The 18,341-nt window shown below is 41.4% G+C and overlaps 2 protein-coding genes across 4 annotated transcripts in view; one reads left to right on the forward strand and one right to left on the reverse strand.

Moving 5' to 3' along the window:
- Window positions 1-16,521, forward strand: part of ASPSCR1 (alveolar soft part sarcoma chromosome region, candidate 1) — a 51,148-nt gene extending 34,627 nt beyond the window's left edge. For 2 of the 3 annotated variants that reach the window (XM_010568108.1, XM_010568109.1), the window contains 4 exons: window positions 11,061-11,112; window positions 11,821-11,890; window positions 12,204-12,391; window positions 13,806-16,521. In XM_010568108.1, the coding sequence (XP_010566410.1) occupies window positions 11,061-11,112; window positions 11,821-11,890; window positions 12,204-12,391; window positions 13,806-13,819 (324 nt within the window). In that variant the 3' untranslated portion in view covers window positions 13,820-16,521. Of the gene's footprint in view, window positions 1-7,786; window positions 7,943-11,060; window positions 11,113-11,820; window positions 11,891-12,203; window positions 12,392-13,805 lie in introns of those variants that run through there. The other variant, XR_774382.1, reaches the window with a different exon arrangement.
- Window positions 16,522-16,604: 83 nt separating this feature from the next.
- The window catches only part of STRA13 (stimulated by retinoic acid 13), a 2,124-nt gene continuing 387 nt past the window's right edge, over window positions 16,605-18,341 (reverse strand). Inside the window, exons 4-5 of the mRNA XM_010568110.1 lie at window positions 18,121-18,209; window positions 16,605-17,993 (exon numbers count right to left, since the gene is read on the reverse strand). Of these exons, the coding sequence (XP_010566412.1) occupies window positions 17,979-17,993; window positions 18,121-18,209 (104 nt within the window). The 3' untranslated portion in view covers window positions 16,605-17,978. The remainder of the gene's footprint in view (window positions 17,994-18,120; window positions 18,210-18,341) is intronic.

Here is an 18,341-nt window from a genome sequence, read left to right on the forward strand (position 1 = left end):
GCTCTGGCTTTCGTATCCCTGGCAACTGTGTTATTGTTGGATGCCCTTTTTATAGGCGGCTGTTACTAATTGGGCTGCTTTGCCTGAGCCTCAGTGCTCTTGGTAAAAATGACACTGGCCCAGACCAGGAGCAAGAGAGGTGATATTTCTGGTATTGGGCCAGGTGGGGCAGCACTGGGGACAGGACTTGCTCGCTGCTTTTCACTTGCTCTCTAGTATTGCCTTCCAAACTATGAAATCTTCAGTCTGGGAAGAAGTTTGTGTGGGTTGGTATCGACGCTCTCTGCAGGGCTGAGGGGTGCAGAGCAGGCTGCAGTGCCTGGTCCTGCACTGGATGGGGTTAGGCTCTGTATGGGTGGGTTAGGTGAAGGCTTTGCCCCTTTCAGACATCATGTGGTGTGTAGAAGGGAAACCTTTTGTACTTTAGTCAGAGCTCCCCTTCTGTTTCCATTATCTGGAAGGAAAGAGATGGAAAGACCGAGCTGCTCTGTAAAGATAGAAGGCATAAGGTTAAGGTATTTTGTAAAATGTGTGGCTTTCAGGCTGGAGGAAGAGGAGCTTTTATGCTCAGGTGACCTTACAGCACCCAGCATCTCTGTAGTGTGAGAGCTTGTTCTGGAATAATGCTGTGTTTTGATACATAGGATGCAAATGTGAATGAAGTGCTGTGGAGTGTATGGTTCTTCCAGACATTGTAGGGAAAAGAAAGCACAGGTAAAGTAATGGAACAGCTTATTTCCCAAGCTTTCTTGAGGTATTTTTTTTGGAGCATGTGTGAAAGGTTGAGGAGGGAGGTTGTCTTTATCAGTAGTAGAGCTCTTTAAGTTTGTCTGGTTTTAGCATGTAACTGCCAAAATTCACAGCTTTTGCTCCAGGTGCTGTGTGTCCGTAGTGTTAGCAATAGCCTCCTGGAATGCTTTGCACCTGATGTGATTCCCTTGCAAAGATGCCTGCACATAACCTGACATTTGATTTTAATGGGACATTTCTTAGATGACTAGAAACCTATGTTTCTATTCAAAACAGGTACTACTGTGTTGTATCTAGCTATTCTGGATTTCTTCAACATTTAATGTCCATGTTGTCAGGCTGTTCACTTTTTCATACGCGTCTTACCTGAGCAGAAGATAACACGCCAAAATAGAGGTAGACTGTAGGTGCTTTGTAGAATACTGCTGGAGTGTATATTCATTATTCAGGAATGAAGTGACTTTCAGAGGAAGCAAAGGCAATTGTAAGGAAGTTTGCACTGAAATCTAAGTATCTCAGTGATAACTGTGAGCTGTAATTGAAATCGTATAAGCCTTAGAATCCTAACTTTCAGACGAGATTTTGTCTAATTACTGTTCCATATGTGCTTTGCCATTTTTTTTAATGTAGTTTATTCTCCTTTTGCTCTCAGGAACTTCTTAGATTCTTGTTCCCTAAGTATGGTGCTTAAACTCTTGAGAAACAGAAAATGAGAAATAGTTAAGAAAACCAAAGAGTAAAGGAATAGAGGCTGGCTTATGGCTTCTGCACAGTCCATTGTTGGTTTTCTAGGTTGCCTCGTGTCTTCTCAAAATGTATGATGCTGTCATGTCTAAATGTAAGTGGACTGTTATTATTACTTTTAAGCAGGACTGTGGCAGAGAAGCATCCAATTATTTATTCCCTTCAGTTTAGTCATAGGCTATTTAATTGCCTTCTGTTTTCTCCTCTTCTTTGAGAAATGCCTTGGTACATAGGGAATTCTAGCAGCATCCTCCAAGGATATGGGAATTCTCTTGATGAACTTCAAAAGGATTTTCTAGAAACTTATGGTCTTTGCTGAGACTGTTGGAGGCAGAGCCTGCTTGAGCTCCAGCACAGAGTGTTCTGGACATTGACTACTGCCAGCCTAGATGTTTTAGGAACTTCTTGTCATGGAGACTGCATGATTTCTGATGGTATCACAAGCCCACCCTCTGCTAGGGTAGAGGGTAGAGTTGCTTCTTCTGTGATATGACTGGGAGCTGGTTGTTTGGAATTGCTTGTCCAATGTCAGACACAATTCACAGACTTGCACTAGCTTTCCCAGGTCTTGAGTTAGCAGTAGTAGGCTATCCTCTGCTCTATAGACTGACTGCCTTGGTGCTGTCTGTAAGAAAAAAGTGCATGGTGTCTGAGACAGTAAAGTGAGCACATATGAGCATTCAAATATTTATAAATGACTGAAGTTTGTGCTGAAGCCAATAACAGGAGTCCCTGCAGATGGTGGAGTACCATATTATCAACACTTCTGCTCTCTTTCCACCCTCTCACTCCATTCAAGCTGATAAGATTGGAACCACATTCTAAATTTGATCACTTACAATGAAGGGAGAATCTTTACGCTGCAAGCAAAACCAGGAAAAAAGACAAATATTGTCAACTTGTTTGCCAAGATAATTGGGCTGAAAGAACTGTCTGAAGTGAATTCTCCTAAAATATGTGTGTATTTACAGTATAGTGAGCACACAGATTGGCAGCAACGTGGAGTTTTTGGAACCCATAAAGACTTCAAGGCATTGCTTTGATTTTTTGTTATTGCTGTTTTTGCTGGCTGCCTTATCCTCATGTCCCTTGAAGTGTTTTATAATGTTCTGCTCTCCAGAACTGATCAACTGCAGGCTTCCCTGTTGTAGCACTTGGCTTTGGGTTCCTTACAGTTCTAGTTGCTTGTTTGTATTTTTCTAGGCTAGCTGAGCTTTTCAGAGTTGATTCTTAGCTTCTTTCTCCTCCCAGAAACAGGCATTTATGTAGTGCATATCTGGGGTGCGTTAGTGGAAAAAAATCATTGATTGCTGAGTTGATACTAGGAAACAATTAGCAGAAGGTAAGAATACCAGCCATTGGAAAAGTCAAGGCAGCAGAGGGCCATCTGTCTTCAGAGGAGTTAAAAGAATCCACAGGCTTCCACATAAATATTTAGATCTTCTAATCAGATCTTAGAGTGCACTGAGTGTTTCCTCTGGCGTGTACTGTGGGGCAGAAATCCAGAGGAGCTGTTTGTTCCTTTCTTTGCCTTTGGTTCTATTTCCATATCCTATTTGTTAATGCCAGTTTGGGCCGTACATCTGGCATGCTTGTTCAGTGAAGCCGACTACGAATTGAGCAGTGTGAAGCCTTCTCTGCTTTTGGCAAGAGTCTAAATGCAATTTCAGAAAAAATTACTTCATCCGAGTCATTCTGTCGGAAGTATTTCCAGTGGCAGACCTTGCGGTTATTCCACTCGCTAGCAAAGAAATTTGCAATTAATAGTGAAATTCATCCAGCCCAGAGGATGGCATTCACCTTCTTATATGAAGTCTTAGCCCTTTACTTACGGTTCAGGATTTTCTCATCTGACTAGATTTTGGTAGCAGTCTTACCTCCTGTTTGTCTTGTGAGGTGTGTTAACCATCTGTCTGTACTTGCTTCTTATGCTGACTTTGAGCAAGGCTAGGCACTTCAGTCCGGATGAGGGCCTTCCTTGTATGGCTGAGTTTAGAGTGGAAATTCTGCCCAAAATGTTCTCTCTTCCTCTGTCAGTTTCAGAGGCCAGATCTTTCTGATCTCAGCTCAAGGGCTCCATGAATGCTCTTTATACGTGGATTCCTTAAGTAACCTTCTCAAAATAGTGCTTTCAAATCTTATCTTTTGCCTTATGAATTTTAAAGGTCCCCAGCTCTAGCTGGATCAGACCTCCTCTGTATTGGCTGCAGAATATTCATCTTCTTTGGCAGTTGCAGTCCACATTGAGCAGCTTTGTTCTCAGGTTATAAACACGAACCACTTAGTTTGCCCCTTTCACCATGTCTGTAGTGTTTATTTCTGTTTCAGCGATGCTTTGCAGTCTTGCTGGAGAAGCTTTTGATCCACCGGCTTTCCGGTTGAATTTTCCAAGAGCTAGTTTATGTGTTTGGGGTGTGTGTACTATGCAGTATTTCATGTTGGTAGCTTGGGTTTCTCCTTCCATGCGCGTGTTCCTTTGAAGTGCTTATTTTCTTATTCATCTTTTAACATCAAACTAACAGCAGACCTGTGGCACTCTAATCTTTTCAGATCATGTAACGGAAAGAATGCTTGTCATTCTGGCAGCTGCAAGTTCCCCTTAGACAGCAGTCTCTGCCTGGTCTGAAAGCATCACTCTGTCAGTGAACCGAATAACTGCATGGTAATAATGTATATTATTTTGCAATACTCTGTTCTAGGATTTTTTGAATGCGTGTGTCTGGAGATACCTAGTGAAGGAGTAAGTATTGAGATGTTATTTGGGGAGGGTCCTGCCTGAAATGTTTTCTGTGCTCTAGAGAACAAGTTACTAAAACATGCAGTAGAACAAAGCAGAAATGTTTCTCTTGTGTGTCGCAGCTGGATTCACAGGGGAATGTTGTTCTAGTGTAGATATTTTTATCATGGAATGCGAGATGCAGTAGCCCCAGTATACCACTCCACAGCCAGGATGCTCTGCTGTCATAAACCACGCTCACCACTATGGTGTCTGAGAAACTGCACTCTGCCTGTCTGAAATAAAACTTTGAGTTACTTAGCTACATGGTTTCAGACTAAATGTGGCTTTGTGAGTAACCGGCTGGTCTTCAGATTTCAGAAATGGAAAGCGTTCATTTAAACTTCTGCAACTCTAACAGTAAATTGATGAAGCTGTGCTATTTAGATCTTTTTAAAATCTGAGGAGTTGGACATTTGGAATGATATCCTTAAGGGGGTGCGGGACAGTAAGCAGAACATTGGCTTCCTCCACTTCTTGCCTCGTCGGTGACTTTCTGATTCCTTCAGAAGAAAGCTGTCCTGTGATTAAGGCCTTGGATGGGACTCTGGAGACTTATATACGTAGTTCTCATTTCTGCTACTGCCATCCTGTGTGACCTTGAATAAGTTATTTAATCTCTTTAGGTCTCAGTTTTTCATTTGTACAAAAAAAACCCAAAACCAAAAAAACCCCAAACCCGAAATCTCATACTTTCTTACATTTTTATTTATATTGCATGTTGCTGCTTATTACACATATATAACTGTACAACAGGACACCATTTTCAATTGGATCTCTAGGTGCTGGTGCAATAAAAATAATAATCTAACTGTATGTTGTAAATATGCCTTGCACAGTGTGATTTGAACATTATAATTTGATAGATTAATAGTATCTATTTTCCCAGTCAGAATGGTTTTGTATCTTTGGCTGGAAATCAAAGCAGCAAGGAAGTGAACTGCTGGATATTTGAGTATAGTAACTAGCTGTTGACGCATTCATATTGTAGTAATTCTTCACATATAACCGAATGGAGCTTTTTTAATATTTGTTTCAAACAGCCTATGATTCTTCCGGTCAATCTGACAGGCTCAGTGTGACTCTAAGAGGTTTCTAAATCCGATTCACAGATATTCGTATAAGAATCCTATGCAGTGAGGTTAAGAACTGCAGAGTTCTTCTAGAGACATTGATATATGCATTAGAACAACTGCAAACGAGGAAATACCATCTGACTTGAGAATATAGTTTTCAGGTAATGGTCTGTCCAGTATTTGATCCTTGCATTCTTAGCAGTGTTAGGGAACACTAAAGGCTCCAACTTTGTGTTTGTATGTTTTCCTGGACTGCAGCTACTAAAGCCTTCTCATCTTTATGCCAAGACATTCTTTGGCCAGTGGGATCATTCCACTGGCTTTTTTTTTTTTTTTTTTTTTTTAATTTGAAATTGGTGCTGATTTAAATACTTTTGTGTTACAAAAAAAAAATCTCAGACAGCATTATGTCCTGCCAGTGACTGGCAGGAGAATTCCTGGGGTGATCAGCGAGATGTAGCTAGCTGCCTTCTGTACTGAACCCTCAGTAAGTACTGAAACTGGGATGGTACCTGAGAGTTCTGCACAAAGGAAGCAAGACAAAGGGTGGTATGAATGAGCCAGTAGTCTTACTTGAATTGAAGAAAAAGAACTTATTGGATATAAATTTGGCAAGAGGGGACTCTGTGTTGGCTGACCCCTAGGAAAGGATAGGCATGCAGGGAAATAAGCCATGGGAAGGAGGTTGCATTCTGTATACTTGTGAGCTGCTGTCTAGTTCCTTTAAGTTTCTTTCAATTAAAACATTTTGATCTGAAACATTTGGACTGATGTTTTGCCAGCAGTGGGAAATGGTTGTGGACGTGGATCCTGAAACTTAGAACTATGGTTATTTGTCAACCTGTGAGTAAATAGGGTAGAGGTTTATATTGGGGCACATTCTGTCTGTGTGTTTGTGTGGTTGAGTGTGTCTGTCTAGCTCTTCGTCTGTCTTTCTCACTCTCTTTTTCTCTTTGTGCCTCATGCAGGCCCTGCCATGAATTTTCTCTGACCCCTTGGGGCCATTCCCACATGAAGCTTTGATGTGTGTGCCCAGAGCTTGATTGACAAGGAAGTTTCGGTGGCGGCAGCAGGGAAACGAAGAGAAAAGGGCAGGGCTTTGAACTAAAGGGCTTTGAGCTCTGAGATGCTGTGCTTACTTATCTCCTTCAGAATGTTAATTATTTACCAAGATAATTGGTCGAGAGGGGAAAAAAAGAGAGAGGAGGTTATTAAAAAATTCCAACACTAACACGCTACAAAAACCTCATTTTCCAACTTGCAGCTGGCATGAAAAGGATGTTGTGTGTAAAAGGGCTTGAGTGTATGTGTGTTGGGGGGGCAGGGGGGACCTTTCTAAGGCACCCATTTCCTAAATAGAGGGATCCCTTCAGACGAATGCAGCGGAAACATCAAAGCTCTTGCAGGAGTTTTCTCTGGGGTTTCTAAACCGTGTCTGGTACTTTTTAATTAAAAAAGTTTATGGAGAGCTGTCTTTGTGACTGGAGCAGGCAACCTTAGGCCCTGCTGATTGAGGAATGAAATGTTAAAAGACCTAATAAATAATGATTTCTGCTAAAATGTCAGTTCAAGGATGTGAAGATGGCTGGCTACTTTAGCAGGATCTGAGACTTGGAGTAGACTGATGAATGTCTCCTGCTTCAGCCTAACATGATGTAGGCCATACTGTATGTGAAAGTCTCCTACAGCCTTTGGATTAATATAAAAAAATTTGTAATACCACATACTCATTTGAAGTTTGTAGTCGGGAAGATAGGTGAAACTGTTTCATTTTGCCTCCAGTTAATGCAGTTTTATTAGTCTCTGTATTAGGTAGCAATACACAGACTCCTCCATGAAGATCAGGGTTCCTTTGAGTTCTGGTAATTGCTGTGCTGGATCAGGTCCAAGGACTGTCATTCCAGTATCCTGACTGTGCTGATGGTGGCAACAGAAGTTCAAGAAAACTCCAGAGCAGGCAGCCTGCCCTGCACGGTTCCTAAGTATGTGTTAATGATATGAAGAGGGGCAGTTGCTTGCTTTTATTTATTCATTTATCGGATCAAGGTGAGAAATTTAGTGTTACTGTTTTGCCAGAGTAAATGTAGACCATTAATCAACATTTTCTGTACAGTTTCTGGCTATGACAGTATTTACCTCTTTTACACTATGATGATTTGGTTTCTTTACCTGTCTCTAGACCTTATATATAAGGCCTTCCGAAAGCTTAAAATAATTGTTTCAGCTGGTTTTTCTTTATGTAGTATTATACTGATGTGTTAATTCTGGTAATAAGTGTGATATTTTTCTTTCAGAATCCTTACTGGTACAGCTGGTTACACCATATCATATTAATCTTCCACATATCACCTTCAAACCCTTTAAAAAATACAAGCCTGTGCTTGCAGCATTGTCTGTTTTTAGTGTGAAGCTTCATAATTTTAAATCTGTTACTCTGCAGTCCCTTGAGAACACTTGGATGTACCATCTGGACATGGTGATGTAGTGCTTGTTAATATACCATTTAGTTCCAGCACCAGTTTTTCTACTGCTTCAGTTTCTTTGAGGGTGTGATGTCACACTATAATCACTATAAGTGGCAGAGCAAGCTTCATAGGTGGGTACCTTCCTCACTTACCTCCAGTTGCTTTTGTGATTCCTCTGTTGAACCAGTGGGACTGTGAGTCCAGTTCTAGTTTCTCTGGTGCCCAATGAAGGACCAAAAAATAATTAAGGGACTGATGCATCTGACATATGGGGAGAGGCAGAGACAGTTGGGGTTGTTAAGCCTGAAAAAGAGAAGGCTCTGGGAGGGTCTTGTCAATGTGTATAATAAATGTGATGGGAAGCAGCAAGGAAGATGGGCCAGAGTTTTCTCAGTGGTGCCCAATAAAAGGACAAGAGGAAATGGACATGAATTAGAGGAACTTCCATTGAAATAGAAGGAAAACAAACTAAAACCAAAACCACTGAAAGGGTGGCCTAACACTGGAACAGGTTGCCTGAGCAGGTTGTGAGTCTCTCTCCTTGTTGATATTCAGAACCCAAGTGGGCTTCATGGTCCTGAGAAACCTGCTCTAGCTGACCCTGCTCAGAGCAGGGGGATTTGGACCAGACAATCTTCAGATGCTCTTTCCAGCCTCAACTGTTCAGTGATTCTGTGGTGGCAATGACATTGCAGGATATTTCTGCCCTTTTAGCTCCTCAGTCTTACCCATCTTGTAGTTTGTAACAGATCGAGAACAAAGTTGCTCTTCTCCAAGTCTCCCTGATGATGAAACTGATCCAAAGAAGTAATTGAAATTCTCTTCTTTAATTGGATTCCTTAATATTTATAATTGGTGGCCCAACTAATTATTTTAGGGACTTCCTTTATCTGAACTTCTTATTGTAACGTTTTTTTGTTTTAATCCTTGAATTGTATCTTTGCTCTCCAAATTTCCTTCCCTATACCCATTCTGCTGCTTCACTCCTTATTATTGACCTCAGAAGTATTAGCTACCAGAGTTGAAAGATCTTTGTTGTTTTTTTAATTACGGGTAAATGACAATATTTCCTAGTTTGCTTTAATGCTTGCTTCCCTGCTTGCTTTTTTTAGGTAGGGCTGCACATCATTTCTAAGACTCCCATTTTTCCAAGTGATGTTTATTCAATAGCTAAGGATTTAATTGCTAAGGTTTTTGCTTTCATTTCCTGTGACTTCCAGGTCTTTAGTCAGCATGCCTAATTTTGTTAACTCTCTCTTTCTAAAATAGTGTTTGCGTTAATTGTTCATACATTCTCATTTCTGATGGTGTTGAATTTTATTACACTATGATCACTGTTTCTTACTGGCTTGAATGTGATCCTGTATATTACCTAGACTAGTTAAAAATAATTGCTTTTATGTTTATGATTACTAGTTCAGTAGGTCATCATTTCAGCTACTGACAAATTACTTCTCAACAGTACAATGTAACTTAATGTGTTACTATGTTGAACACAATTCATGTTTTGTACTGAATTTCATTCAGTATATGTTTATGCAGAGGTAGTTGAATAAAGCTATTTAGCCATGACATAAGAGACTGAGTATAAAGCAACGAAAGGAGAAGATGGTGAGAATGGCCATTGTCAACATAAGTTGTCAGAAGTTGTTCATTTTTGATTGTTGCTATTTAAAATTAGAGAAAAACAAGTGAACTGTAACAAGCCAGATGCTATCAGGTGCATTACCTTTGAGTAACTTGAGAGACAACAGTTGCCATCTCATTCTTCCTGTGTGATGGGTATACACCTTAAAATGGGGAAAACTGAAGTATAAAGCAGTGCTGTAGTGTGGTAAATTTACAGACAGGTTAAATTAGGAACCAGGCCTGCTGACTAGAATTGTAGATGTTTCCACTTTTCTGTTTGTTTGGGTGTTTGGTGGTTTTTTGTTTGTTTTTTCCCCTGCAGAGAGCGTCTCTTCTCTGTGGAGTGGTAGTTAATGGTAGAGTGGCAAAAGCTGACTCTGACTTTATTGCACTTCTGGGTTGGAGAAGGAAGAGTTTGTTCTCTTAGATGATGAGCTAATGGGAACTCTGTTTAATGTGGTTTTCATGTACGTGTTTGTCCAGAAATTGCTAGTTGTTGTGGAGTAGTGAAGAAGTAGGCGAAAAGATAAGATTCAAAGTAATGTGTTGCATACCTTTCTGGGGCCATTCCCAGTGAGACAGGCAGTGTCTCCCACCTTTCCACTGATGTGGTAAGCCAGGGCACTGTGGCACTATCTTTTTGTCATAGGTCTTTCTGTATGGAGACAGTACTTACAATATCACAGACTCAATAAATTTACATACTTTAACTTACTTTCACTTGATTTAGTGCTTCATGACCTATATGTGGTTGGTTTTTTTTTTTTTTTAAGGTGTGCCACGCAGTGTAATTAAAGCACACAGTAAATGAATTATGATTTGGCTGACTGACATATCAAATAATAGTCAAGAGGAATTGTTGAACAACATAGATCACTTATGCTGGTGTTTTGCTGGAATTAGTTCTGGCCACACTCTGTTCATTATTTTCATCTGGTTTGCAGGTAGATCTATAAATAAATAATAATCATTAGTAACATTTACAGATGAAATAAAGAACATCAGACTGATAAATGCAGACATGAAAAAGGGTCACGTAATGAGCTAAATGAATGAAAAGTTTGAATATGGCAATTATTCTGACAAGTAGGAACTAGGAATTCAGTCTGGATTTATAAAAGGATAGACTGCATTCTGGAAAGCTGTTGAAATTAGACAAATTCCAACTAGAGATAGGGTATAAATGTAATAGAATAATATAGAATAGATTTCTGAGGGCATAGCTGGATTTTCCTTCTCTTACTGTCAGCCACTCAGGTCTCAGAAATTCTTAATCACTCATGTTATCTCCTCAGCAGTGGAGAATGTGGGTGAAGTACAGTGGCCTGAGATACAGGGACAGAGGGAAACAAATGGCAGGTCATCAGCGCAATGAGCAGTTGCTGTACAAGTCTCACCATCTGTGTGTAGTAGAAGACATCATAGAATTTTGCTTCATGTCTTACTCTAAGTGCCCTGGACTCTACACAAGTTTAGCCTTTTCTGAGTTATTGATGGTTTGAAGACCTCAGCTTGAACTCTGTGAATTTGTCTGTAGCTGTCTAACCTGCCTCTATGTTCACAGTGAACTGTGAAAGCATCTACAATCAGTGATCTCTTCTTTTCCCCCTTTTGCTGCAGGCTAAACTCTTTCCAACTGCTGTCATTCATTTTGGATCTGAGGAGTACAGGGGTGAGTGAATTTCCTCTCTTCTTGAGCTGATTCTATAGCTCCTATAGTAGACCCAGAAGAATTACATCCTTATGTTCAGAGTTCTTTCAGCAAAAGATAATGCAGTCCTCTAGAGTGCTGGTAAATGTTCCCATTCTGAATGGCTGAAGCTCTTCAGAGCTAGCTTGGTCAGTTAGCTTGAGAACAACTGTAAACATAGTACCTTTCTTATGAGTTTTGTTGGACTATGGAGTAGGCATTGTCTACTATGGGGACAAGAATGATAGAAGAACGACTCTGTAGAAGGAAATTCCTTTGTTCAAAATGTTAACTAGACAAATGACTATGAAACACTTTACAGACCTCCTATTGTAGTGGACTGGCTGGACAGATCTGAATCTTTGATTCTTTGAGACCTCTGGTTTATGCTTAGAGTATCTGTTTCTCCCAGAGATTAAAGCCAGATGCTCTGGCTTCACAGAAAAGTTTGAGATGCAGTGAGCACTGAAAGAAAATGTCAAGATCTTGAAGTTTGAATGATGAAAGCGGGCACCTTGAGTTGTGAAAGAAACTGTCATAGTTTAAAAGTGTCCTGTGTCAGTTGGGGGAAGGTGATGGAGATTTACTATAGTATACAGCCGGTATTTGCTGAGCCAAGAGCTATGTGCTTCTGTGGTGATGGATGTCTTTATGTTACCAAACAAGTGTTTGGGTTTCATTTTTAAACAGATTGTTACCTGAAATCAGACCTGCTGAGCTCTGCAGTTTCTCCTTCTGCAGCTGATTTATTAGTAGCCAGGTATGTTGGGACTGAATAGAGTTGCAAATGGGTATTTCAGGGATGGGAAGCATTACTACAAAGAAATGTGCTCTGAAGATACTAGGACTTCAGTTTCTCCTGAAACAGTCATACTGTTATACTGGACTTCATAGCTTTGTGAGTCCTTCTTTGCAAAGTAGGATTTCAGTGACTAAATCAAGTAAATCCTAGGGCTTTTATAATGGAAGAGCAGCCTTTTCAATCTGACTTTAAAAGTTTAAAGGTGGTGGTGGTACAAGGAGCTATTATAAAAAAATGAAGCTTAATTCTACTTGCTTATTTTCTTCCTCAGATGCTTGTCCAAATCATTAGTTCCTTCTGCTTCGTCATCTTTAGAATCAACAGTTCCATCTCCATCTGAACCAGAAGTGGGAAATGACAAAAAGACCAATGAGCAGCCAGAACCAGTGAGCATGCGTGAAGCTCCACAGGTGTTGAGAAGGGCCCCTGGGAAAATACCCAAATGGCTGAAGCTGCCAGGTATCATGAAATCAAAAGAGAGCTGTTCTTATTCTGAACTCCTCAGAAAGGCAGGCTCCTCTGTGCCAAACATGTTGGATGTTGACAAAGAATATTGAATATGTCAGCATAATGATATGAATATTCTTGAAGATGTCAGCATAAGGCCTGCAGGACATTTGGTTCAATGCTTGTCAATCACAAATCAGTTTGTGACTAAAACCTCAGCCTTCACTGAAGAAGTATCTGAATGCAGGCTCTGGTCATTGTTGAGTCTGTGTAATCTATATGTTTGTAGCATTCTTAACTATGTTCTGGGCTTAATGTGTTGAATTCTTAAATGTGCTAGTGTAGTTCAAATACTAATAGGCGTGATATTCTATATACCAAGGGCCCATGTCATCTGGTAAATCTGTGTCATTATTTTTCCTTTGCTGGTATAGTCTGTTTTAGTACTTTCCTTTCTCTTGATTTTTTTTTTTTTGTTGGTCTTTCTGTTCTTAATCTTCACTGCAAAACAGTAGTGGTTTTCCGTAGCTAAGATTGCAACCAAGTTTCCATTATGAATCTTTTTCTTGGTTTATCCTGATCAGAAAACTGCAACCTTGTTTTTAGTCCCAGAACTAATAGCTTATGTATGGTTTTATGTGAGAATTTATACAAAATATGAAGTAACTAGAAGAAGGATTCCTGAATTAAATAATTGGCAATATTCACTTTTTGATGCAGTGGCAAAGACAAGAGGAGGCGAGGAGGGGGATAAAAAAAAAAAAAAAACAAAAAAAACATTAAATCAACCCTCTTAATGGCAATAAAACTGGGAAGAATTATATGGAATTCCCTGGCTAGTAATGCTAAATGTTAACTTCCTGAATGAGAGTTTTAGTATTTGATTCTGGAAGATACTGTGGGGCCATCAGCTCCAGCAAGCATAGCATAAGGTGCAAAATGATTGCTGGAAGGCTGCATACAGTGGGTTGGTGTGTTCCCCTGCTGTGGCTGGTCTGTTTTAGACTGGTACTGGGATACTGATGCAGATCATGTGGGAAACAGTATCTTTACTGTGGCCTGTTTCCAGTATGCTTGAAGCATTCCACTTAAGAGTGGAACTTACTTTCCCAAGTAAAGATTATCTGGATAAAGTACAAAATAACATCTCACCTACCTGTGCAGGTTACCCATTAACAGCTGGTATGAAGGGTTAATAACATGCTCTAACATGCATGTTAATAACATGTAGGATGAAGTTCCCCACTCCAAAAGTTATGATGTATTCACCATTCCATCTCCCTCAGAAGTGCTCCTACGTGCTACCCAGCTGTTGCCTGAGCACAGCAGTGTATAGAACCCTAAGTAACCAGATTGTGTTATTGAGAAACAATACAGTGAAAATTACATGGTCAAGTGTTGTAATGCTCTTATGTTTATTTTGTAGGTGGGAAGAGATGAAACATTCTGGGCTGCTGGATCAGTGAGCAGTCAGTTGTGCCCCTTTCCTGATGAACTTATTCAGAATGTGTAAGAAATTATTGGTGGCCGTGGAGAGATCTAATCTGTATGAACATTAGTTATAAATAGAAAATGGCTATTTCAGATGCCAGTTTCACCTTTTGGAGGAGTGAAAGCCCTGTTTGTGGTCTTTGCGACTACAGAAGCAAGGTTAGAGGTTAAACATAAGGTTTCTTGCATGCAAATAATATGAATAGTAAGGGGGAAATAATACCTATATACTTTCTGCGAAGGACTTTTTTTCTATCCGTATTTTTAAATTCAAATCTTTCCAGTTCTACCTTCAGAGATAACTTGAGTCTAGCTGCCTGAATTCTAGCAGCACGATACAATCCAATTCAGTTTTACCTATAGTTAAATGCTGCCTCAAACAAGACTTCACTCTGCTTCTTGCTGGCTGAGGTTAGTGCTGCTGATAATTCTGGGCATAGATGGCTGGAAAATGAGTGAAGAGGAAGCACTTAGGTCACTTAAAACTGTTCAAATAGGCTTTTCCTGTGAACCTCTTGGTCTGCTGCACTTGTATTGTTTTCAGTTGCCAGAATCTTGTTAACAAAGAACACAGGTATCTGTTAATGGAATGCATGTGGAGTTTGTTTCTGCCCCAAGCTCTGTTTTATTTTCACTACGTATAATTAACATCAGTAATTACAGTTACAGTGAGGAAAAAAAAAAATCCAGTAACGGGGTCTCTTCACGTGACCTTCGATCTGTGGACTGCTATGGTCCGAATGTTTCCACAGCAGAGTAGCCGTTCTCTGCAGTGCAGTTAGTGCACAGAGGGAAGCACTAGTCCAGATCTTTGCCTCCTGCAGAAGTTGTACGGGAATGAATGTTGTTGGTTAGAATTGTGCTTGTACTGGAGATGAACTCTATAGTGCCACAGTAGCCATGGTGCTGTATTCTATTTGAAGTCTTCTCCATGGATCAGTGATTCATATTGGACAGCTGGGGTTCCGTGTTACGGTAATAACATGTTTTCCATTTTCCCTGTATAGACAATTGTTCCCTGAACTACGTGTGCATCTGCACAATTAGTAGATGTAATAAAGCAGAGTGGCCATAGGAGGCCTTTTTGTCGGTCTCTTTGATAATATGTTTCTTCCCCCAGTACTCAGTTTCTCTGTCAGTTCACAGGAACCTGCTCCCTTTTCAATGGGCCTGTCATGCCTCATTCCCTTCCTCCCATTTTTTTTCAACAAAGCAAAACGGAGCTTTGTACCATCTGAATGAACTTCAAAGTGGCTAGAAAGGGCACCCAGGGTTCCTGGCACTTGTCATTGTCTCCCAGCCTGGCCAACATTTCCCTTCAGGTCTAATTACTTCCAAATGCTCCCAGATGCTTTGAAGAAACTGAGAGGGAGGGGGAGGCATGAAAGAAAGGTGGAAGAGGAAGAAGGAGACTCAAAAGTGGAGGGAGCAGAATGCTTTAGCAAAAATGTTGATTGATTTCTTACATGACACCCAAACATAAACAGGGAATGTGTGCGGCCGCTGGCAGTGGGGAATGCAAGGGCACTATGTACAGCTGCTGCTCTAAATCCTTACTGTGGAAAGTAAGCCCTTCTGGTGCTTGACAGGCTATAAAAGACATACTACAGCAAAATGAAAAATACTAAAATAAAGTCTATTACTTTAGTGGATTAAGTGTGGACTGAGCCTACACTCCATAGAACTGTCTGTATCTTGGTTCAGGTGCTATGTCAGGCTTATTCATTTCACAGAAGTCAGAGGTAGACTGTAGCTAGAGGTGCTTTGCTGAATTTATGCAGGATATGTTGGGGGCAACTAATAACCATAGCTAATGATAGGTGATGATATACCTGTGCTGGTGTTTTTGATTCACAGGGTTAGAATAAACAGAAGCAGTCTGGTTGGTAGGAAGTTGTAGTGTGCTTTCAGATGTGCTAGTCGTCTTTTTTGAAGAGCACAGGCAACATCAAATGGTACTGATTTGCTTAGCTATTTTGATTCCACCAGTTTTGACAAAGAACTGGCACCATAACTATCACCTGCAAGTACCTGATGATATAGGAAAACAGAATGAAAAGTTTAGGGACACAAGCTGCAACATCATTATTACTGGGGCAGTTTCTTGGGTTAAGTACAGGGGTGAGGAGTAGGAGACTTCATATTGCTGTGTTCATTACCTCAGTCAGTTCTGCCCATGCTTGTCCCTTGTGTAATTCAGCTATGCATCAAACCCAATTTAATCTACTTCTCTTTCAGGAGAATGAAAAATTGGTACTTCCAACAGCTAGACCAGAGGTCTTATTCCCCTTTCCCTATGCAAAGAAGAGTTAGTTTTAGCAGCTGCTGCTATTAAAATACTGCTTTACTACTAACATTTACATTGGTGATCCTCTTCAGTCAAGAATGCTTGTGTATGGACCAGGTATGTCAGGGAAGTGAACTCAAGTCTCTTTAGGACAGCAGCTTTGAGACATTTGTGTGTCAGTAGGAGTCACAATGGGGGGAGAGATGAGGATTTGAAATCTAGAAAAGGCAAGAAGGTAGGAGTGAATTCTTTAAGAGGGACAAGATGCCCCAATATTTAAAACTGCAGGCTCTTCACTAAAGGTGTTGCTGCAAGGATTCCTACCCTGCCACGGAACAATACATGCAGATACCTGATGAGCTGGATTTGTTTCAATATCACTTCTGCTATAGTAGCTGAACTCATCCCTGGGGTTTTGGGGCATTCAGAGGTAGTATTACTTACATATTTTTTTTTGCTATTGCCTTTTTTTACCATATGGTTGCAGGGCTGAAGGCTGAACTAGGTCAGTTCCTTCATTGGTTTCGTTGTACAGCTGCACAAACAGTTGTCTTGGCAAAGAGGCTGCAATGCAGAGGGACGGGGCACTGCTTAAGCTGGTACTGTCATCAGAAAGAATGTGTATTAAATTGTGGTTTTAGCTGAAGTTTCCAAGTGGCTGGCATCCCGAGTGATGACCTTGATAGCTCTTGGCTGAAAGCGTGCAGTAACCTACTGAGCTTCTGCCTGCTACAGCTGTCAATGGGGAAAAAAATCGCTCGCTGTTACTAACCATAAAGACTACAGATAGCCAACAACAGAGGGTGTGCAATCCTTAAGACACGCTGGTGTCAGCTGCTTTTCATGCAGCCGGCTATGTTTCCCCAACAAAGCCAGTTCAGTTGTGTGGGTCCTGCCTACATGTGTAAGGTTTCTTATTTCACAGCTTTCCCCCCTCCCCGGCCCCCCTGCTGGCTGAGGGGCCAGGCTGTCCCATGATGTGGGATTTTCACACATGCTGTTTGTTATTCTGTCCTTTTTCCTTTCGTCCTACAAAGATTTAGCAAAGAGGGCGGGTGAGGGGGAAACTCCGCAAGTCTTTGAAGCAACTTGACTTTCGATGATTAATTGCAGCAAAGAGCCTACACGAGGGAGACTCTGTTTTAATTTATTGATGTTTCTTTGTGAGAACAAATTTATAGCAGAGGGGAAGCAGCTTCTGAGGAGAATATCAAATGGTTAAAAGGTTCCAAGCATTCTTTGATGTCACAGCCCTGGAGAAATACTGGAAGGTAGTGAGGGACAGACACTGTTTATTTATAAAATAAAGATCAGTTACCTGCTTTTGGCAAGAGCCTGTGACTGAGCTCCTGTTAACAACCTATTCATTAGACAGGCTTGGAGCTGGACCTAAAGTTTCTGCCACAGCTGCCCGCTGAGGCGATGAGAGACTGAAGTTTGGATGACATTTCCAGCCATTAAGTCTTTCCATGCATCTCTGAAGCGGCACCTGTTTCTCACATTAGCTGGGAAAGCAACAGCATCTTACTGTGCTGTGAAGTACAGGCTACTGTTAAAGGAGTAAGGCAGCAAGATGGAAACTAGCTACACACTTAGCCGACCAAAACAAACGTGTGGCAGCCTCTTTTCAAAAATAGCCTCTGACAGCATAGTTGCCTAGGGCTTAGTCATGCTTGGTAAAGCAGACAGGAAACAGAAGCAAAATGGCAGAGAAAGAAAAAGTTGAGACTGTTCTTCCTAGAGCTAGACTCTGAGGGCGAGTCTGATGTTCAGTCAGGTCAGGGTCTTCTGCTGGCGGGCCACGTGTGCTTCATGAGGCCTCTAGAAATCGAGAAGCTGTAAGGAGAGAGCAGCAAGCCGGTCAGCAGAGCTGCTGGGGCCCTGAGCCATCTCCCCAAAGGACAAGGACTGCGCTGCTCCAGCCCCGCCCCCATCCTTATCCTGTTCAAGTGCAGTTACGCACCAGCTGCGGCAGCACCTTCTCCACCTGCTCAAGATCCACCTTCTCCAGGTCCTCCGCCTGAGCCTGCCGCGCCGCCCGTGCCGCCGCTTCTGCAGCGCAAGCGTAAGGCAAGAGTCGTTAGAGCGGGCTCGGGGGCTGGTTTTCCGGGAGGCGGCCCCGCTCCCCGGAGGAGGCCGGCCGCGTCAAGGCGCGGGGAGCGGGATCAGGGGCCGCGGCGCGGC

This window comes from Haliaeetus leucocephalus, unplaced genomic scaffold (genome assembly GCF_000737465.1).
Source record: "Haliaeetus leucocephalus isolate CR32 unplaced genomic scaffold, Haliaeetus_leucocephalus-4.0 Scaffold238, whole genome shotgun sequence".
In the NCBI taxonomy this organism is placed as follows: domain Eukaryota; kingdom Metazoa; phylum Chordata; class Aves; order Accipitriformes; family Accipitridae; genus Haliaeetus; species Haliaeetus leucocephalus.